The sequence below is a fragment of the Grus americana genome, chromosome 19 (genome assembly GCF_028858705.1).
Source record: "Grus americana isolate bGruAme1 chromosome 19, bGruAme1.mat, whole genome shotgun sequence".
Taxonomy (NCBI): domain Eukaryota; kingdom Metazoa; phylum Chordata; class Aves; order Gruiformes; family Gruidae; genus Grus; species Grus americana.
This window is the reverse complement of record NC_072870.1, coordinates 13,064,337-13,085,872: the sequence shown is the minus strand read 5'-3', so window position 1 is coordinate 13,085,872 and position 21,536 is coordinate 13,064,337. Positions and strand designations below refer to the sequence as shown.

The following is a 21,536-nucleotide window of genomic DNA, read 5'->3' as shown; positions in this document are numbered from 1 at the left end:
TTAGGCACAGGGCATATATCAAACTTGAGAGAGGGACTAGTGATACACTGGATAGCGCATCTGACTGCATCTGAGTCAAGATTAAGCCAAGGCTGACTTTAGTCTAACTGCTTCCTCACCCCATGTCTCAGTTTCCCTATTTGTAAAACGGAAACAATGAGATGGGCTTCATTGGTAAGGTGTTTGAAGCTCTACAGTGACAAGTGCTGAAAAAAGAGGAGGGCCTTATTTTTACTAGAGGCCCTGTAAAGGTGGTAAAGGGCTCACTGCTTCCTTTGGTTCTTGTGAGGAAAAACAAAGCAAGGGCAAGAATAATGCTGGAGACATAGGAGGCTGGTTCCCAAGTCCAACATTTTAATGTATAGAGCTTAAAATTGTCCCTTGCCTCTCTCTTGCTGTAATGTTATCTCTCTTTCAGAGGCGCTGCTGTCAAGATTCAAATCCCTTACTAATGCCCTCCAAAGGATCCATTCATTGCTTGTAGATGTCACTGGGTGTTCTTCTCTCTCTCCCTGTGGTTTACACCATTGGGTAGGTGATGACAAAATAATTCAGCTCTGAGTCAATCAGGTATTTGAACTTCCTGTAAATATCGCACAACAGCTGATCCTCTTCACTGGTCTCTTGTCGGGCTGTGTAAATCCTGACCTGTATGCATAAATGACAGTCACGTCTCTCAGACAGGTGGAGCAGGCTCAGCTCATTAAAGCTCGCAACAAGAAGAAGCTTCTGTGACTAATGAGGAATCTAGAGAAGGCAAATTCCTTGAGTTTGAGTAAAATCTTAAGGTTTTACTCTGTTTTCACTCCAGACTGACTGAAAACATCATCTCCTGCCAAAGAATTTTTGGGAAGAGCAAGGTTCCTTTTACCCCCCAGAACTGATGCATCCCTGGGATCTGCACAGATCTGGGAACATCTACTAAATTCAGAATCTAGCATGCAAAGTAGCATGACAGCATGGTTTACACCAGCTACAGTTGTGGTCTGGCCCCCGTTCAACACAGCATCCCTAAAGAGTGAGATGGGTTTATATCTCTTTTGCAGTTTAGTGGGATTCAAATTGCCTCAATTTGAGCACAGATGTAAGCAGTGGGCCTGGGAGGTGCCTGAGAGTCCCTAGCTTGAACTAGAGGTGCCAGAGGGAACCCCAGCCTAGGAAGGACTTGTGGAATTGTTGGGGCTTGTTATTAAACGTCTGTAGTATTCTGTACATGGTTAAGTAGGTTGGAAAGCCCCATTTCTGAGAGTGGTTCTCAGGCTCATTATAATGCTAAAACATAATAATATAGGGAAGGCAGTTATGTTAACATTTCTGTAAGTGACCTTTCTATGGGTCTAGGGGACCTCACCTTTCTCCGGGTACTGGAGAGAGGAAGGGAATGGGAGTTTTGAAGCACAAGGTCTTACCTTTATGGTAGTCAAAATGCATTTCCTTTCTGCACGGTTTTGTAGCAGCCTGTCCATAAAGGTGACACTTAGAAATGCCCAGACTTTCAGAAATAACAACTGTTTGCACAATAAGATGAGCTGTAGCAGTTCATTGTCCAGGAGTTCATGGTCATTGTTTAATTCGAGTGTTAATTTCTTGAAAAAGAATGAACACTGTTAGTCCTACTGAACAGAGCTTGTGAGTGCAGTAACTAGAATTCGATAAACAAGAGTTTCCCAATTTTACCAACAGAAGTGACTGTCAGCAGATCAATTCTTCACCTCGACATTAGCAGAGAATCAGTCTTGTATTATAACAGTATATGCTACAGTAATGTCCACTCTCCCATTAAGATGGGGGGGGGGATCCCTTGTGTATTGCATACCATCCTAAGAGATGAGACAACTTCTATTACTATTAAAAGATGCTACACCCACAGCTCATGCCATGATCTTATTTGGCATCCCAGACACAAAAATAGATCCAAAGATAATTTCTAGAAAGCTTTACAGATCTCTGGTGTTTATTGGAAACTCTGCAATGGAACAGAACTTAAAGAACACTGTCAGCAACTGTCAGGTAATAGGCTGTGCGCTTCAAAAACCTGATGCTCATTTACATGGGTCAGCTGTTGCACAGTTTTGGTGACACATCCTTGTTGATACCCAAGTGCATGGGCACCAGTTAATTTACATGGGCTGCAAGACATTTGTGCATTGCCAAAATGGAGCAAAAAGCATCAGTGTAGGTTGATGCAGGCTACAGCTCTGTAAGCAAACCAGGTGTTCAATTTTCCTCATATGCTGATTTCCCTGCAAAGGAGTGGGGTTCAGAAAAAAAAATATCTGAAAGGATAAGATAGTTATCAGTTACTAAACATGAAGGTGTCTAACCAAAATAAGCCTAAAACTTTCTTACAAAAATGTTGTTTTCCTGCCTGAAAGGTTCTTTTTTTCCTCACAGCTGACAGTACCACCACCAGTATTTCGGGTGTTTTAGCTTTTTATGAGGGCAACCTCACATCAGCCTGACAGTGAAGACTAGCATAATGGGGATTGTAACTGGACAAAGATAATTACCTGAAGTAGACTATAGCTGGAACACTGGAATGGCTCCCTTATGAAAATTACCCTCTTAACATAAAACTGAACTGGTCAGGAACTCCTATTGATGACTACTCTTATGCAGGAGGCCTATATGATTACTTTGCTTAGCTTTGTGATATTGCAGTAAATGTCACTATTGTTTCCCTTACCTGCAGAACATGCCAGTAGGCTGGGAGGAGGTTGGTGAGGGTAGGTCTCATTATCCAGTCTGGGTCACTGAAATAGCAGCTCCGCAGACTGATGCTCCTGACTGGGATCTCCACTAGCAGGATCCTGGCTAGGTGATCATGCTTCATAACTCTCTCAAAGAAAAAGTTCACGGTCAGTTTTGGGGCGCTCTTGGCCAACTTTGCCCATGACATTCCCCAGACGGCTTGCCCATGAGGGTCATGGATATGACATTTGATATTCAAGGTGCACAGGGAATGAGCACTGTGCTCCTGCAGGATGTCCAGCAGTTCATCAGAGATGCAGTTATAATTGAAAGTCAGGGTGACCAGGTTGTGGAACTTGGACATAGTTTGGTGGAACAAGGCACTGCTGTAGACAGGAAGGTGGAGACTGAAGAAATCCTCAATATTGATTTTAGATACAAAGCTCTTATTTGTCAGGCAGCTCAGAGAATTCAGAAGCTCACAGCCTTCTTCCAAGGTTACTCTTGCTCCTTTTAAATTGAGATAATCAAGCTGTTTGCTCATTCTTTTCAGGAAGGTAGCTAAGTTCTTGATAAACTGAGCCCTGACCACATTTTTCCAGATGAAGTGGTCTAATGCCAGGTACTTGATGCTCAGGGATACTAGGCGACTGTTACACTTACTCAGGTGTGATAGAAGACCTCTCATGGTCACTTGAAATTTTTGGGTAAAGGCAGTATTGTAAGGATTCGATAACTTGATCTCAAGGTGCTCCAAATACTTGCCAAATTTCTTGACATACCACAGTGCACTTTGAAACTCCAAAGTGTGTGCCCTTGATGGTCGGCCATAGAATGTGATGGTTCTGATTCTCCAGAGGGATCCCGAGTGCATGGCCCAACTCCATTTTTTACAGACCAAGGCAGCCCGAGATCTGTCCCTGTCATCTAACCAATGGAAGACACGCCTCAGACAGACATCAGGTAGATGAGCCCAGGAGCTCTGCTCGGGTTCACTGTTGTCTTCCATTGAGAAGGCAGGTTTTTTTTACTTCTCTTCTGGGTGTTGAGCCAAACCTAGATAAAGAAAACCGTGGGTATATTTCTTGCCTTCCAAGTAAATGGATGAAAGTTTACTTCTTCACATTCAAAACCAACAATCCTTTCTTTACCTCTGTACTGAAGCTGTCAGGGTGAAACAAGCTTTTGAGTCTAAACTAAAAAAAAAAGCCAATGAGTGAAGAACAATCACAGTACAAGCACAGGACACATCTTTTAACTTTTTGGCCATCAGTCTAGCTAAACAGTGAAATGGTATCAACTGCTGCTAGAGCAGCCATAGCCTCTAGAAACCTTTGGTTAACACCAGCTGTAATCAATAACAGTTTGTGGCCTGATGTCTAGTGTCTAAAAGTATCCAGTGCTTTGGGCTGTACACATTTGAACAGTACTGTTGGCGCAAAACTAGTGCAAATGGCTTTTCTTCTTTTCTAAACGGGGTACTGTTCCATGACAATCATCTGAGGTAGTACCCTGCCATAGATTAAGGTACGTTCTCTGTTGAGAGTAATACGCAATATAAGCTGTTCCATGACTTGGCTCAAGCAGGATGTTCAGTCATTGTGCGCCAATGGACAGGGAGAAGACTGGCAAGTCAGAAGACCAACTGGGTAGTGGTAAAACACATCATAAGTAAACCACCACAGTGCAAGAAAGTACCGGTTCTGCTCTCACGGCTGGATTGTGTAAGCATTCAGGTTCCTGTGCACTTTGCCAGGTCTCATCATCTTCCTCCAGAGAGTTCACGATTTCTCCACCTCTGACCCCTCCCTCTGCAAAGTTCAGCCATTGCCATGGAGCACACAGGTAACATTTGTGATGTCATGACAACTGAATTTATGCAAGGGCAAACAGTGGACAAAGGCAACTTGAGCCAAGTCACTTGGGCTAAGGTGAAGACAGTGAAAAGCAAAAGCAGACTTAGGAAGTAAGAAACACAGGCCACAGTCCACAAGCCCGGAGCAGACTGTATGTCTCGTGGCTTTTCACCAACCAGATAAATGGACCAAGCGGCTGAGGAATAAACAGCCAAGAAGGGAAGTGATGCAGCCTCTGTCTTTTCAGTTATGAATTGCAAACTTCAACTGTGAAATGCAAACTCTATCCCACTGCCCGTGGTGCTTGTTTTCATAAGGTCAGGCTATTAGTTGGCTCTGCGAACAATCAATGGGCATGGAAAGCTAGTGTTTTGTTGCAGAAGCAAAAATTCAGAATGCACTTACTTCCCACCTCTATAGTGCACGTCTTATCACGTCCACTTGCTAAATCACTCCTTAGCTCTTGGGGATGAAACTGGACAAACATCTAGTGATACTTTCTTACGGTCTACCACAAAATCAAGGCTTATTGACTGATAGGACTACAAGAAGATGCAACTCAAAAGTACATGATGCCAATCTCCAAACAATTTACCTTTCTTCCTTTGCATGTGCTGTTCTGTTGAGTAACAAAGTTGAAATGGATGGAAGCAACAAAGGCACCGTAAGATGCAGAAAACACGCAGATCCCCAAGAGTCTGTTTACAACTACAAAGGCTCAGACAATTCTATTTTAATTTTATAAATAGGCATGAAAGGACAGGCTGACTGCCCAGTTCAGCTTCAGCTTGCTGCTCCCCTTTTGGCCTACAGTTCTTCTGTCACACATTACCTCCCTGCCTGTATATACTGTCTGTTCAATTAGCACCATGTCTAATTCCCCTTCCCATCCAAAGTGCCAATCCAAATCCCCAGCTTTCAAGATAACCCTTAGAACAGCATATGGGATTGTAATACACAGAAACACGTCTATTAATAAGGGCTATTTATTGAGCTATACTTACCCATATTACAGTGTGTGAATACAAAGGGATACAAACACCATCACGTGGAACTTTTTAAACCATAGCGCTTAGGAACTTACAGAAAGTATGTTCATAGGCCAACAGTGGGACTCAAGGTATCCTGCAGTGTTACTGGGTTGGCTTCCCCATGGCTCTAAGCCAAGTCTTAGCTATGGAGGTGTCTCTAGCTGTCAGTTCTTAGTTTAATTTGGTGGGGGGGACCAAACCAAATCTTTGCAAAAAACCAGAAGATGCTACAGCTTTTTACAGAGCAATTTTTAATGTAGAAATGTTTTAATGATAAATGCTTTTCACGTCTTGTTTTCCTCTAGCGTAGGATACCCCCTCCCAAAAAAACCCAAACACACACAAAAAAAACCCCACACCAAAAACCCAAACCACATTCTCTGCACTTGGCCTTTGCTGCCTGATATACTAGAGAGAACATCCTAGGTGGTTCCCAGTACAACACTGTGCAGTTACACCAGCTGTCTCCTCCAGCAAGAGCTGCAGAAGCTGGTGGAGAAAGAAAAAAAAAAACAAAACCAAAAACCCTTCCAAGACCTTCGCTCATAATTACCAGAAGTAACAGGAGCCGCGGCCTGGATACCCGAGTGGGCAATCCAGCCTCTGAATCCTTTTGCTATTCTGCTGACCTGGATCTTCAGGCCACAGGTCCGCAAAGGCACTAAACCGGGGCGGGGGGTGTGTGGGGGGGGGTGACGGGACGGGGAAACAGCAGCGCCGCCCGTGCTTGGCCACCGCCGCCATGAGCGTCCCTACAGCTGCACTGCAGGGAGGCGACACACCCACTCCCACACCCACACCCATTCCCACACCCACTCCCACACCCACACCCATTCCCACACCCACTCCCACACCCACTCCCACTCCCACACCCACTCCCACACCCACTCCTACTCCCACACCCACTCCCACACCCACTCCCACTCCTACTCCCACACCCACTCCCACACCCACACCCACACCCACTCCCACTCCCACACCCACTCCTACTACCACACCCACTCCCACTCCCACACCCACTCCCACACCCACTCCTACTACCACACCCACTCCCACTCCCACACCCACTCCCACTCCCACTCCCACACCCACTCCCACACCTCCCACACCCACTCCCACACCCACTCCCACACCCACACCCACTCCCACACCCACTCCCACACCCACTCCCACACCCACTCCCACTCCTACTCCCACACCCACACCCACTCCCACACCCACTCCCACACCCACTCCCACACCCACTCCCACTCCCACACCTACTCCCACACCCACTCCCACACCCACTCCCACACCCACTCCCACTCCCCTGGCGCAGCAGCCGCGGCCGACGCGCAGGCGCCGAGCCCTATTACGGCCGCCGCGCGTGCGAAGGGCGCAGCCAATGGGGGCGGGCCGCAGCAGCGGCGCCAATCCGGAGAGCCGGGGTGGGCGGGGCGCCGTTCAAACGCGGCGGCGGAGGCGCAAGGGCGCTCGTGTTGGGTGGCGGCAGGTCGGTCCCGGTCTCGCCTGTAGCTGTGAGTACAGCCCCGAGCAGCTGCCGGAGCAGCCCGGTCGCGGCCCGCGTTTCCTGGCCGTGCGAGAGGCCTGAGCTGGTCTCCTCCGGCCTTGGTGTCGTCTTTCGCGCTTGTTGTTTCAGCCGTCCCGTGAGCGAAATAATGGCGTCGGCTGGGCTTGCCCTGTGCCGCCGTGTCAGCTCCCGCGGGGCAGAACCGGTTCGGTTAGCCAGGCCGCAGCGTCGGTAGGGAGCGCAGGGAATCCCAGCCACGAGAGCGAAATCCCGCCGAGCAGCGTGACCTGCTCGTTTGAGTTCCAGGGGCGCGGCCGCGTTACCGCGACGGGCCTGAGATGCCAGGTGTAGGAGCTGCCTGCAGCCTTTGCCGTGGGCTCCAGATGAACTAGAGCACCACGCTGTGTTGCGCAACGCCAGTCTGATAACAGATAAGTGTAACCCTGGGATGCTAGCTACTCCCTTCTGGGCATTTCACCCGAGTAATATTTTCTAGCATTAATTAATCAACAGAAGTTAGCAGCTTATCAAAAGGAAGCTGGATAAGCTATGAGCTAGGAAGAGAACCGACTGGTTACCCGATTACTAGCCTTTCCTTGTTGACACATGCAGGAATGCATTCAAGGTGTTAATATCCCAAACACCTTCTGGATTAAAAGATTTCAGTAAGCTTTATTGCTTTCTGGCACAACTAAGGCCACTTGTGAGAGATGGAGGCAACATGGGAGATCAGGGATAGTAAGGAATATCAATAGGCTTTCCTAATATGTGATACAATGATGGTAGAGACCTCCCAGCTTTTTTTATTAACAGTAATCTGCAATGAAGTACTGGTGATATTAATTCATTCTCAATTCAGATTGCTGAAATACATTTGCATTTCAGTTGCTTTTTAGAAGTAATTTGCTAGCTTGATAGCTAGTGAAAATGAAGAATTTAAACTATGTATAGATTTGTGTTTAAATTGTCATATATCATAGAGATAACGGGCATTTTAGCCGTTCCCACCAATGTCTTCTGCCACTAACAATCCTGTTCATTTCAGGACTTACGTATCCGCAATCATAACTGATGTAAGCGTGAGCTTTCAGCTAGCAACTCAGGCAGGAGACAACAGCAGCTGTGTAAACTGGTCCGGCAGTGGAAGGTTGTTTTGATTAATGAAGGCAAAAATTGGGGACGTGAGACCTTAGTCTGAGACACTAACAAGAAATCTGCAGTTACAGAGCATTCTACCTCACAAGCCTGAGTCTCACAGCTTACCAGATCTGATATCCAGTGCTGGAAATGCAGTACAAGACTTCTTCATGGACATGCACAGACCTAAATAGCTGTAGAAATCAATGCTGTTCTCCTTCAAGCCTCCAAGTAAAAGTCAGCTCAGCTCTGATTTTGCTGTTTCAGACAAATATAACTGAATATATTGTACCTTGCTCTAATTCTTGCTCTCATTCTGATTCTTTTAGAAATAAAGTTGACCAAGAACTGGAACAAGATGGTATCTGTGCTCCAAAATGTCAAGACAACAATGGCCTGGCGGAAACACCAGCTCCTAGCTGACTTTGATGAGAATGACAGCCCTGTGCCTGACAAATTCAAGAGAAGGGCTTCTTTGAGTTCTCTCAATACTATCCGCATGTCTCTAAGGAAGCGAGTACCATTAAAGCAAGTAGAACTGAATTTTCGTAAGACCCCAACTTGGGAAAGTCTGGAAGCAAGACAGAAGTGCCAAACTCTTCAGAGTATTAAAAGAACAGCAAAAAATGCTTTTGGAACAATGTCCCAGGTATTTTGTCTCTGCAGTGGAGTGTGGATGGAGTTTAGTTTTTGCTTCAACTTCAGAACTAAGATTTCTGGACTCTCTACAGAATACTGTATTCCAGAGAGTCTATTGCATGCACTTGCATACTGTCATGGTTGTCTCATAGCTACTAACTAGTAAAATCTGCAATATCCTTGCTAAGTATAGAAAGGCAAATTATGGATCTGGCAGAACAGGGAAGAAGGTGAAAAGAAGAAATATGAGACATAGTTTCATCAAAACTTTTATTATATTGCTAAACAAATGCTTTTCCCCTACTGTATTTCACCATCTATGGCAGAGCAGCCTTCACAAGGAGTAAGTGGGTAGAGACTGCCATTGCTTGCAAAGAATCATTTCTGAGAAATCTGTAGCACTTTGGATTATTATTTTTTTTTAACTCTTTTTCCCCTATCCATACTATTTATTAGCATGTTCTTCATTACAGTTAATCTAAATTTGGACTGACAAAAACTGCTAGATGGTAGCAGGGTAGCAAGCTTGAACTTGCACTTACCTTTGGTGGAGACCTCTTATTTTAACCGCATCAATTATATGCAGGAAAGATCCAGGCTCCCTAACATAAGACCAGCAGGAACTCTGTTACAATGCCTGCTGAAGTTCTTGACAAGTTCCAAGGACTGGGGGAGCAAATGACTCATCCAACATAAATGGTTACAGAGGGTTGAGAAGCATTCGTGCTAGAGACTAAACCTGATATGAGAGTGAAAGCTAGGGATTCAGCTCAAATGTTCCTTATTTTTCTGGTTCCAAACTCTAGGCTAATTGAGTTTATTTAGCATAACATGCCTGTCTAATGCTTCTTTCAGAAAATACAGAAGTCTTGCCAAAGCCCAGTACACTCAATGGTGACCCTTCCAGCTGAATCCATCAGCAGAAGCTGTGCAACCAGTTCTACTGAGAAAAGTACTACACCTCGAACCCCTTGCCATAAGAAGAAAATAACTCCAGCAGCCAGTTCCAAAGGCACCCCAAGATCCAGCAAAAAAGCCTTGCTTGGGCCAACAAGGGTGTCAGAACATAGAGAATGGAGGGGTTTCTCATCCTGGCTTGGTAAAGATGCTGTCTCTCTCCGGAGATCAAGAAGAGCAGCAGCACTGAAGAGCCCTTATTCATCACCTGCTTCTGCCAGCAGAAAGATGTAAGCCACATTCATCTGTAAACCTTTATTTATTATTACTGTGATTAGAGTATCTTGTAAGGTGAAAAGCAAGCTATGAAGGTTGCTATCCTACTCCCCTGAAAGGGTATGCTGTTCAAATAGTTAAGTAGTTACAGGTCCCTGTATAGCACCGCGTAAAGCTGAAACATGAAACTTAATTTTGTGCTGTGACAAGAACTTTTTAAAAATCATTTTCCCACCGGGTAAGTTTACACGATGTTTCTCAGCACCAATCCCTACCAGACACTACAGACAAACCAGAGTTCTTTGCTGATGCCTTTCTGGTAAAGAAAAATGCTCTCAATGCATCTCGCTCCTACTTAGCTCTAACTTTTCCAAAGTTGCTATTTGCATTGCAAAGATACCTGGAATAGCTCTGCTTATGCTGAGCTCTTTATATAGAGAGTAGAGAGATTCTTGCCTCAGATTTAACACAAATTAGATAAAGGGTTGTGACCTAGGGAAATACTTCATAATGCACACACATAGGGTTTTGTTTTGGTCAAAGTCACGTGAGAAATGTCAAAGCTAGAAGCTGAATCCAAGCCTCATGAATCTGAACACAGTGTTTGAATTGGAAGATAGCGGTCTTAAGGATGAATGGAGACGTGAAGCCATAGGTCAGTGGAATTAAGAGCATGATTGCTGCAGCCCTTAACTTCTCTGGGTAAAGTCTGGAGGTAACTAGAATTGTTACTGCTGGAATAGAGATTTGGTAGTGTCACCTAGTCAGTCTGTCCTGTTTGATCTTTAGTAATGACCATTCTGTTTGCAGAGAGTTTGACTGCGACTTGGAGCTGGTCTCCTCAGGGATTTGCCAACTGAAGGATATCTCCCAGGCATTTGATGATGCCATTGTGCAAGAGGAGAGGTAAATACCACTAACTGTCCCTCAGCTTTTAGCAACAAGTTACCTCCTGCTCAGACATTGCCAATTGCAGGTTAAGTGATCCCTGTAACTGAGGATGAGGAATACTGGCAGAACTTTCTCAGCTGTAACGTAGCAGAGCCTGTCTTCAGGATACCTGTGCAGATTAAATCTGCAGTTGGACTTGCAGCTTCTAAAACCTGTCAAATACTCTCCTTGTCTTCAGGTTTCTTGCTGTGCAAGTCAGATTTTTCTCAGCAAGAGGAGCCTACTTTTGACCTTGTGTGAGAACAGTACCTCCCTGCCACTGTCTAAAAGAGGTGCCAATCCAGGCTGGGGTGGGGGGGTGGGCAATCCCATTGAGCTGACGCTGTCATTGGTGCCTGCACATTTATAAGAAAATCCTTTTATTAGGTAGCATTATGTTATCAAATAGTCCACATCTGTAACTCAAAAATTTAGAGGATGCAGAAGCCTCTTATATAATACCTTGGTTAACCCATGAGGTGGTAGGCTGCTGTGTTTGTAAAGGTTATGTCATTCTGAATTAGACATATTAAGACAGTAAAAACTAAAGGTCAGAAGTCTTGTCACAGGGCAAGTCCCTAAAACCTCTTCCTCTCTTAGAACACTTGATGTCAAACATTCAATAATTAAATGTCAAGCACCTCAAATCCTCTAGAGAGGGCTTAGCATTAAGTACTTCTATCTACAAAGAGGTAAGGGCTTAAAATCCTACATAATTCCAAAAAAATGCAATTTTTACCAATGGGACTGTTTCTAGACAACTATAGGTTAAATCTTGTATTGAGTTAATGATCATATCCATTGAAAGTTCACTAAATCTCACTCCTAATATTCTCCCATCTGTTAGTGATATGACAGTTTCTCTCATTCGTAACTGAAGATAGTATCAACCAGGTAAAGTAGTTGTTCACTTACCTTGTCTGTACCTGCATGCATCTGTGGGGAGAAAACCTGCTGCTCGGTGAGAGAAAGGCTTAATAACTCACGCTTCTTCAAAGTAGTCTTATGCGGAACCACAGGGTTCTTCCCTCGTATTCACTGTGGCTGTGTCTGCTACAGCAGATCATTGTGCACTTGTAAAACTTCACCCCTGTGTTGTGGATTAGTGAAACCTTGTGGGTTCGCAATGAACTCTAACTTGGGTTTCAATGCAAACAGCAGCTTTTCTCACCCCAGACCAGAAAACTACTGGTACTAATGTCACTCAACTTCAGTTCTCACTCATTACTAATGAAGATCATAAAGCATGACAGAACAAACTATTACCCTCAGTTGTCTAATTTCTTTTATATCCCTAGCATTGTCTTAGTCACAATATCACAATAAACAGCAGTTGATACCTGTATTGCTGGCATTTTTAAACACAGCAATTGTACCTAAATGTATGGGAACAGGAATTCTTTGCTGTAAGTTTCTAAACATCACTTCTAGTATCAATTCATTGAACCATTACCAGGTGAACGCCTCTGTTACCTTCACTGAGATCTGTATTGTGACAATATCTTCCCCCATTATGCTGGAAGCATTCCTTTTAATAAAGGGAAAGTTAAATCCTGAATACTATGTCCTGTTTTAGCAACAAAGATAGGTGTAAGAAGTTGATTACTGTAACATTTCAGGAAAAATGAGAGCAGTTTCAGATGTTTGACTGAAGCTTTAAACAGTGATGTGTACAGCTTCTACTAAGCAATTTGGTCCAGTTCTCCTGCATGTGTAGATATATACAATTTACTCTGTCGCTGGCTGGTTTGTAGGTTGCCTACTGGAATAATTATGAAATAAAATTTTTTGGAGGTGCCCTTACAGTCTTGCATGAGACTTTCTATTCTGGTATGCAGTTGCTGTGAGTTTTAGTATTACAGCTCCCTTTTCATCTTTTCCATGCTGAAACAAACCTTGATCTCAAACTGTTAATAGTTGCCAGCTCCATGTATTGTTCTAATGTTTTTTAATTTTAATGAATTGGATTATATCACAAGAAATGCTCCTGTTGCTGGTTAAAGTATTGCAGTACTTAAGTTGCGTACTGCCATTTATGCTCACTGAATGTAACAAAATATTTTCTTGCTAGTGTTTAGAACTGTTATACAGTGAAAATGTACAGGTCCCAGACCTCTTTCTTGCTCTAATCTAACAGTTTTCCAGGAGTTTGCCTGACAACCAGTTAATTAACCTTACTGACTTCACGCGTTAATCGCAGTCTTGTTCTTCTGCAGGCAACATGCAACGTCAAACTACTCCTACCTAATGGCACAAAACTTACAGTCTGCGCGTCGATCTTGGAAACTTTCTCAAGCTGTCGGAAGGCGAGCAAAGAAACTCCATCGAGCACTTGCTACCTAGACAGAGACAGCTGTAACTATTGTTAGCTTGTGATCATATATAAAGGAGAGCTCTGTGTAGCACTTGAAAGGGTGCACTCTATACACTGAACAAGCCATTATATTTTCTAATCTTTCTTGACAAAGCAGCTCAGGACTTCCCTTCCCTTGCTATCTCTTTTCAAATTAACAGGAGAATCAAAATTGTACCACGGTGTATTCTTTCCTGCTGAGACGAGGGACCATCTGGACTGTGACTTTCAAAAGGCAGTGAGTACTTTGAAACTGATGTTGAACTGACCAGTAGGAATGGCCGGAGCAAGGGCCACAGACATACGAAGGGTGATCATAGGTAATAGTAGTATTTAGACGTGTATCCAATTGCCATGAATTTTAGTATGAGTACTTTGCATACTAAAAGTACTGGTCTGTTATTTTGAAAGCCTAACATTTTTTTCTGTATATGAACAACCCAAAAATTAAGCATCATGTTTTTAACTGGAAGTTAATGAAACAGTAGTGGCTTGTTTGAGTTTTGATGGCAAATGGCGTTCCAAGGCAACAGGTTTCTGTGGATTCACTCATGCCACAAGAGAGGAGCCAGATTAGTACTCTAATTCACGGCCTTAAGGATTGCTATTAGATTAGCCTAACTAATCCTATCTTAAGTAGTAGGGTTCCAGACAGGCAACTTTATGTCATTTCTTGCTGCTGCTTTAAATAGCATTTTGGCAGTCAAATTAAACATTGTTTTTGTACTACAACCTCTGTTGTTTAGTTATACACAGAAATTGGTTTCTACAATTAACGTAACCTCTTTCAACTACTTTTATTAGCTAATATCACAGTGCAGGTATTTTATGTGATGCAGTATACTAAGCATTTGATACCTGTATTTTGCTTCTACTTTTTTTAAAAAAGTAACATTCATTTGACAAGCCTTTTTTGGTAGGGGATTCAGTTTAACAAAGTTTAGTCTTTAAAACTAAAGCAAAGATTTCTCAAGCTCCTAGAATTCAACACCAGGGCTGTTTTCCACGGCAGCAGCTTTGTGCAGGCTTTCAGATTACATTCACTCTAAGATGAACCTTCAAACAAAAGATTGATTTGGGAAACTTTGCTCTACTTGATAATTTTTAAGATGCACATGTAAATTAGTAAAACTACTAACATTTTAATGGTATTAAGTATAAATATGGGAAGCAGTCATGTTCAATTCTGATTTATGTGTAAGTATTGCTCCCGATTTTTCTTTTTAAACTGGACTGTTTTAAAATATTGAAACAGTTAATGAGGCCTGGAAACATGAAAACAACCCTGACTTCCAGGCTTTCAGATTTTATCCACCTTTCTCTATGGAACAATAGCTTGAAGTTATTCTTTGCATGTACTGAAACTACTTCTATAAAGCTTTCATAATGATGGTATCACATTACTGGAACATTTTCTTATATGACTTTTCAAAAGGAGGGAGAGTTGGAGTTTTGTGAAAAGTCAACCTCCAATCTAAGTATTATTTCAGACAGTCAGATGTATTAAACAACCTCTATTTACACTGTTTCCACTGGCTACTAGGACATGTACAATGATGACCTAACAGTTCCCATATCACTAGTAAGAAAAATCAGTGACACTGCTTAAAGGCAAGGAAGGTTTTATTTAAGTGACTAATCTGTTATAAGATTTTAAAAACCAGCTCACATCAAAATCTTTACCAGTTGTAGAAATCTTACTCCTTAGTTCATATTAAGAAATTCATTATTGTACATTTTTGAATCTTTACAAGGCAGCCATAAGAAATATAAACATTTGTCACCAGATAGAACCTTCTCACTGACAAACAATATTTAAAAGTATGCACTTAATAAAACTATAGACGGAAAGAACATGTACAATTTCAAGTTTCCTTGTATGAATTCAGTTGTAAGTGGACTGCCCCCTTCCCTCCCCCACAAATAGAAAAATAAGTTATGCAGAAGGCTTGGGGTTCTGTGAGAGGACTGCCATTCTGGGCCCTACACCAGTCCTCCCAGAATAACCTTCTCTTTAAAGCTTGCAATCTGTGAATTATGTTTCAACATTGTAATCTCTGGTATACCATCTCCCAGCATGTCACAGTGAACTTGCCTCTCTCCCCCCCCCCCAAGTTCTGTATATCCTTACAAATGAGAAAGGAACTACCAAATTTGTTTCGTGGTGTCCCATCCCCCCAATTAGGCAGCTTATTGAGATCAATACAAGTAGAGGGTAAACTGTAATCCGCTTACCTTGGGCTTGAACTAAAATGAGGAAAAAGAGAAAATACCAACACCTGACTTCGATTCCAGAGTCCATGGCACAGGATTCTAGCTGCTCCAGGCCATTTCTTACTTCTGAAAAAAAGAGCTCTCTTCAGCCAGAAAAATGTGTTATTATGTCCATTTTTTTATGGGGGACTGAATTTAGGATCATCTGTAGAAACCTGTATTTACACTCAAGTGATTAAATGTCATGGAAATCAAATTACATTGCTAAACCCACAACTTCTGCTGAAGCTATGAACACAAACCACGAGGAATCATTGCTCTTAGAGAAGCTGAGGAGGTAAGTTGGAAAGTTTTGTGTTTATGAGAAGTCTATCCTGTACCAGTTCCAGATGAGGATGGAAAGTGACACTTTCTCCCCTGCATGCCTGAAAGGAACAATTCAATGCAGCAATCTTGAGTTCAGATCCCACGTTTCAAGCTCGAACCAGAAAAATGATGAAATTGCAGTGTACAGTCTCTTCTCTCCATTATTAAGCCAATCAGCTTATTAAAAAGGTGCCCATACTCAAATCATCTAGTACTTTTATGACGTACTCACCTTTCTGTGGCTTAGATGCAAGAGGAAGAAAAAAGCCTGGGGAAAATCCTATTTGTTCAGTAACAATTGTTGCACTTACAAATTTTAAAACCTGAAAATACCTGTTGATTACAAGTATTATTAAAAATGCTAATAAACAGAGGGTTTAGCAAATTTAAGGCAGGAAACAATATAGGAAGAAGGAAAAATTTCTTTTTATCCCTTCTAAATTTATTCTGTGAAGTATATGATGATACTATAGGCCCATGTATTGGGGATTTACTTAAATACACACATTAGTAGTGCCCTGGCCCAAAGACCGCAATGTATACGTGGGACAACTTGTTCACTAATAATGGCAAACAAAGGCTATTTTGCAGAATGGTGGAGCTTCCAGATAAAGCTTATTTTGTTCTGCTTATTTTAATAGTAGATTAAGGTGTGTAACTTTTTTTCTCTAGTTTACTGATAATTCCACTCTGCATAACCAGTGACAGTTTTAACTCCATTTAGAAGTGACTTCCCTAGGTACTAGAGGAACGGGTGAAATAATCTGTACGAATTAAGAGTCTATTTTCATGTAAACAAATCAAAATGGCAGCTCTCATGAACCCCAATGAACAAGAAAAATTATCAATGCCACGTCATTTTTACACCTAACAAAATTTTATGCTGAATAAACCATGCCACAAAAACTACTTTGGTCAAGCAAGAATCTGTTCCCAAGAGCATTAGTGTATGCAAACTTTTTTTAAGTTATTCAAAATAAGCAGATTTGGATCAACATCACTATTAAGGTTTGTGGAATATTCTGCATTCTATACAATGATACCTTTTTTCAAACTTACTTAACTAGACAACAAAATTGAATAAACAGCCGTTGTTTGTTGGGGTTTTTGTTGTTGGGGTTGTTTTTTTTTTTTTTTTTCCAGTAATTTAAAACTGGATCCGTATCAACAGGGCAAGGAAGTAAATGCTTCCAACTGTGGCCTACTTTGCACTGACTTGTACTTCTGCCTTAGCACCCCACTGGATTAACAGTTTTGTGTTTTACAGTTCGACTTACGCTTCCTCCATTCAGCAGGTTGGAAGAATGTGCTTTTCTCTAACAGCCTGGAGGCACTGACGGTGCTGAAACTACTGATGAGTCTAACCTGTGTTCCCTGCGCAGCCACCATTCCTGCCTGACTTCTCTGTCCCTTTCCCTTCTGTGGATGCTTTTAACACTTCCGTAGCCTATAAAGGTTAAGTGCTGACTGCACAGAGACTGCAGCGATGAGTACTTGCAATCAGAGAATAAGACGACTGTGGGATCAAGCTTATCCTCAGCAAATGGCCTGCTGAGGAGGACTAATAATCCTTCCACGGAAGCACAAGTAAAACTGAAATCCAATTGCAAACTGAATACCCGTGAACCGCTGCATGCAGTTTCATGTGGACAAGGTGTGTAACTAAAATTCTGACCAGAAGGAAATGTTTCAAGAGAAAACACAATTGAAAAATGATGCTATAAAACTAGTGACTCTTCAGGCAAACCTCAGGGATCACTCCAAGCATAGCTGGGGACAGGGGGGGGGGAAGCTGGTGGTTCAACGTGCATGAGGTTCCCAGCCATTGCCACAGAATATTTGTTCTGCCAGCCTAGTTGTGAGATGTCTAAAATCACACTCATCTTGTTCATACTCTCAGCTCCAACAAAAGTTGTTTTACCATTTTAGTGGCAACAGGCTAGTGCTTACAAAACAAATGCATCTGGCATCTGATGTTTCAGAAGATCAGCTCCTAATTAACATGAAGCCCTAACCTCCAAGCTAATGTTTGTATCACTGTTTGCCAAAGTGCTCAGCCGGAGGCATGTGATCAGGAGATAAACCATTCTATCCCTGAGCAAGAAGTAGTGTTGGAATTATGCAAAGGCCACGTGAGCTCTCAGATATTGTAGGAAACGAAGTTAGGGAAAATATTTTCAGCTTCATTTCAATACCATGTATAGAAACTTTGAAATTGTTACCACTCTAAATCATGCACACGCACACACACACGCATTTGTTTTACTACTATTAGCTCATAATATTCTTAAGAGAAGCCAGCACAGTGACTACTGTACAGGTGACCCAGTTATTAATAGAAATACACAAACCCACAGTTTTCATGACATGGTACCCAGCAAAATGACCTCGTGTCTGCAAAAGACAGACCTAGGAGATTTCTCTAACCTTGTGCTCAGATGCTAGTTGCTTTAATACAGTCACAAAATTACACGCAGATCCCTCTTTTGAAAGGAAGTAGGCCCTTCTACTATACCAACTTAAAATGAAAAATAGATTTTGGAGTCTCTTGGATGGTAGAGGTAGATGGCTAAAGCAATATTATCTTCGAACTGTGCAGCACAAACAGTGATTACTGTCAGGAGACATGCTACACAACGGCCAGTGCTTACAAAGAACTTTGCGATCAATGTTGCTTTTAGGTCCCCTCAACAAATTTAAAATTTGCCTAGTGAGTTCCTCCCTCACAAGCCTTGGATTCCCACACCTATTAAAGAAGCAGGAGCATGCTAACAGTGAACTGACTGGAGGGAGATGGAGTCTGGTGTACCTGTGCAATCTCCTAGCTGCAAAGGACAGCAGAAGGAATCACAGAATGGTTTAGGTTGGAAGGGACCTTTAAAGGTCATCTGGTCCAATCCCCCTGCAATGAGCAGGGACATCTTGAACTAGATCAGGTTGCTCAGAGCCCCGTCCAACCCGACCTCGAATATTTCCAGGGATGGAACACCTACCACTTCTCTGGGCCACCTGTTCCAGAGTTTCACCATCCTCATTGTAAAAAATTTCTTCCTTCTATCTAGTCAGACTACATGATTAGAATTAATACACACAGTGGGCCAAGACAGAATACAGAATAATTCCTCCAAGTCTGTGGGTTAAAGAACGAGGTGTGATACTACTAGGAAAGCATTTGTAAACCTGAAGACTGCTTCAATGTAGTTTGTGGATATCTTTCATTTAGCTTTTGTAGCTGGCTCACTTGGCAACAGAGCATAAAAGCCCAGCCTCCTGTAATGTAGTTACCTGCTCCCAATTAGTGTGAGCTACCAAATTCTTAATATCTTTCCTAAATCTTCAGCAAAGATCACCCCTTCCCTTAAAGGAAGCATTATAAAAACCAAATTACTGATGTGCCAGAGATCTTTCAGGAAGTTTGAGATAGGTAACTAACAATCTTGACAAGCAATGTATAAAAGGAAAAAAAAAAAAAAAAAATCAAAGATCTCCATTTATAAGCTACTTTGCTGCCTTTTACGGCAAAAGCCACATTACTGTGCCCTTCAAAAAAGCACACTGAAACTCTTGGGTCAATAGGGAGTACAGACTTAGGTTTACTTCTGCACTGTCTTAATAGTTTTCCATTGCATTTCTTGTTTGCTTCACATGTCAACTTTCAAAATCATTAACCAACAGATTTGTTGAGAGATTGTTTCTGGTCTAAGCTACAGACTAGGAGAACCTGAAAGTAAGGAGAGGGATGGCATGACACCCTCTCCACCCCAACTCCCCGAAATTAAAACTAAACAAACTTGAAAAAGAAATCTCCTATTGACTTCAAGCTTTTTCAGTGTCAATAGTCTGGTTTAAACTTTTAAAGGAAAGGGGTTTTATGTGCCCCTGTAACTTCATTGCAGGTTTTAAAACATGGTTCTGTTCAGTCATGTAAGTTCTCTTGGTGAATTTATCTGCATGAAGAATCTGCAAATTGCTATTATGTTAAACTAACTACAACACTTCAGAAATATTACCGCTTAGGGAAAATTCCACACATTTCACTTACAGTAAACTGAGAGATCCGAGATAAATTTAATTCAGTAGGAAAACGTCTATTTGGCACCTGTAATTTGGCATATCCATTCTTTACAGCATTTGAGCTTCAATTCTGAATGCTATAGATTGCCTTAACATACCAGTTGCTATAAAGCATGAGAAGGTAAAAAATTTACCCATAGGAATTCCATTACTTTTCTCCTCCTCTAGTGTAAAGATCCTAGTTAGAATAACGAGAAGTGATTGCTCTGAAGTTTGCAGGTCCCTTAGTAAAAGGGCTCCCTTTAGCTTACCACCTTAGGATCTGTCTCTCGGACTGAGATGGTCAGAGTCATCTCCTTACTCGGATTAGTCCGCACATTTTGCACAGTCACCAAGTTCCACAAAACAACGTGATCTTTGTACACTTGCACATTACTTTGTATACAGCAACACTAACTGCTTCAAACTGTGGCAGACACATTTATGTCTAACATGAAGTTTCAATGATTTGGTTCATAAGTGGAGTTCTCCCATTTACTTGATGTCCAGCACCTCACACAAACACGAGTGCCCATGTTGGGGTCTGTTGACCAACGCTGTAAGCTGAAAGGAGATCTTGGGTTGAAGGCACCCAAAAAGCATCTTGCTGTACAAACCCTGACCACCCATTATTGTAGTTCCCACCTCTGCTTCCCTTGCAAGCGTATCATTTTATCGAAAGCCAAGTGGAAACAGATACAACTATTTAATGTTTAAAGTGTAAACCTTCTCTGTAACCTATGGGACCTACTGTTTATACTGGTTTGGGTGCAGCTAGTTAGCTGATTACCACAATCCTTCTGAGTAAAATCAGCTCGTTACAGCTTTTTCTCTTATTGCACATTTTATTGTATCTGTTGTAAAAAATAACCAAAGATATTTCCTGTTGCTTTGATGTTATAAGCACTTGCGATAGTTTTAGATTGTTTTAAAATTTCCCAATAAACATGTCAAGAGGAACTGACTAGAAATTCCCCAGTTGGTGTAAGAAGGCAGATTCCAGAACAGGGAAGACTCCAAAGTACAGGTTCCCCTCTACAGCTCTTAGTTTGAAGCTGCCTAAATAATATCTTTGAGGCATGCCTACAAGTTTAATGAGGTGCACCCAAGATCTATATTCCCAAGCTTCCTAGGGGATAGATTCAAATTTGTGAACTCCACCTCGAACCCAAGCAATGGAGGGCAAATGCCTGTCATGATCTTTGTCTGATTCAGGCTGGCTCTGGGCACGCTCTGGCTTGGGGTTCAAAGAAGGTGGGTCAGGTTGCTGTACAGACATAGTCCTGCGGAGATGGTTTCTCTTGCGCAAAAACTCAGGTTGGGAGTGGAGGCCAAAGCTGCCTTTTCTCAAGATCATCCGAGAGTTGTTCTTTTTGGGTCGTGAATGGAGACTGAACTCCAGCGAGGCCAAGTGGGCTGCATAACCTTCACTGAGGAACTGAAATAGGAAGGAAAGAAAGGGAGTGACAAATTACTGCTGCCTCGACCTATGAGCTCTACGAAGAATTAAGTTCCTATCTTTGGCATCCCAGTTAGACACCTACAGAATACTAATACTCCTCTCGCCTCTCTTTTTTTCTTTC

General features: G+C 42.4%; 3 protein-coding genes across 10 annotated transcripts in view; 1 reads left to right on the top strand and 2 right to left on the bottom strand.

Moving 5' to 3' along the window:
* Positions 1 to 422: 422 nt before the first annotated feature.
* FBXO39 (F-box protein 39) lies at positions 423 to 3,873 on the bottom strand. Its single transcript, XM_054848107.1, has 4 exons — positions 3,843 to 3,873; positions 2,687 to 3,747; positions 1,410 to 1,586; positions 423 to 648 (listed from the first exon to the last, which is right to left on the bottom strand). Exons 2-4 carry the CDS (start codon positions 3,698 to 3,700, stop codon positions 520 to 522), a joined length of 1,320 nt encoding a protein of 439 aa, XP_054704082.1. The 5' UTR covers positions 3,701 to 3,747; positions 3,843 to 3,873; the 3' UTR covers positions 423 to 519.
* A 3,141-nt stretch (positions 3,874 to 7,014) lies between these two features.
* Positions 7,015 to 15,441, top strand: PIMREG (PICALM interacting mitotic regulator). Of its 2 annotated transcripts, none has more exons than XM_054848111.1 (5): positions 7,015 to 7,095; positions 8,555 to 8,874; positions 9,720 to 10,051; positions 10,848 to 10,943; positions 13,184 to 15,441. In XM_054848111.1, the coding sequence occupies exons 2-5, from the start codon at positions 8,584 to 8,586 to the stop codon at positions 13,308 to 13,310; spliced, it is 846 nt and encodes a 281-aa protein (XP_054704086.1). In that variant the 5' UTR covers positions 7,015 to 7,095; positions 8,555 to 8,583; the 3' UTR covers positions 13,311 to 15,441. The 2 variants fall into 2 exon arrangements, with proteins under 2 accessions (XP_054704086.1, XP_054704087.1); XM_054848112.1 differs by having other exon boundaries at positions 7,049 to 7,070.
* The window catches only part of PITPNM3 (PITPNM family member 3), a 117,473-nt gene continuing 110,864 nt past the window's right edge, over positions 14,928 to 21,536 (bottom strand). For all 7 annotated transcript variants that reach the window (XM_054848105.1, XM_054848104.1, XM_054848098.1 and 4 more), the window contains one exon: positions 14,928 to 21,391. In XM_054848105.1, coding sequence (XP_054704080.1) covers positions 21,083 to 21,391 — 309 coding nt within the window. In that variant the 3' untranslated portion in view covers positions 14,928 to 21,082. The remainder of the gene's footprint in view (positions 21,392 to 21,536) is intronic.

Bases quoted from the DNA above. Each gene is read 5' to 3' on its own strand.
- FBXO39 (XM_054848107.1), bottom strand. From the start codon at position 3,700: ATGGAAGACAACAGTGAACCCGAGCAGAGCTCCTGGGCTCATCTACCT. The intron at 1,587-2,686 runs GTAAGGGAAACA...TTCTTTTTCAAG, and splicing joins CCTACTGGCATGTTCTGCAG to AAATTAACACTCGAATTAAA. The intron at 649-1,409 runs GTAAGACCTTGT...TTATGCATACAG, and splicing joins GCATTTTGACTACCATAAAG to GTCAGGATTTACACAGCCCG.
- PIMREG (XM_054848111.1), top strand. From the start codon at position 8,584: ATGGTATCTGTGCTCCAAAATGTCAAGACAACAATGGCCTGGCGGAAA. The intron at 8,875-9,719 runs GTATTTTGTCTC...TGCTTCTTTCAG, and splicing joins CTTTTGGAACAATGTCCCAG to AAAATACAGAAGTCTTGCCA. The intron at 10,052-10,847 runs GTAAGCCACATT...TTCTGTTTGCAG, and splicing joins GCTTCTGCCAGCAGAAAGAT to AGAGTTTGACTGCGACTTGG.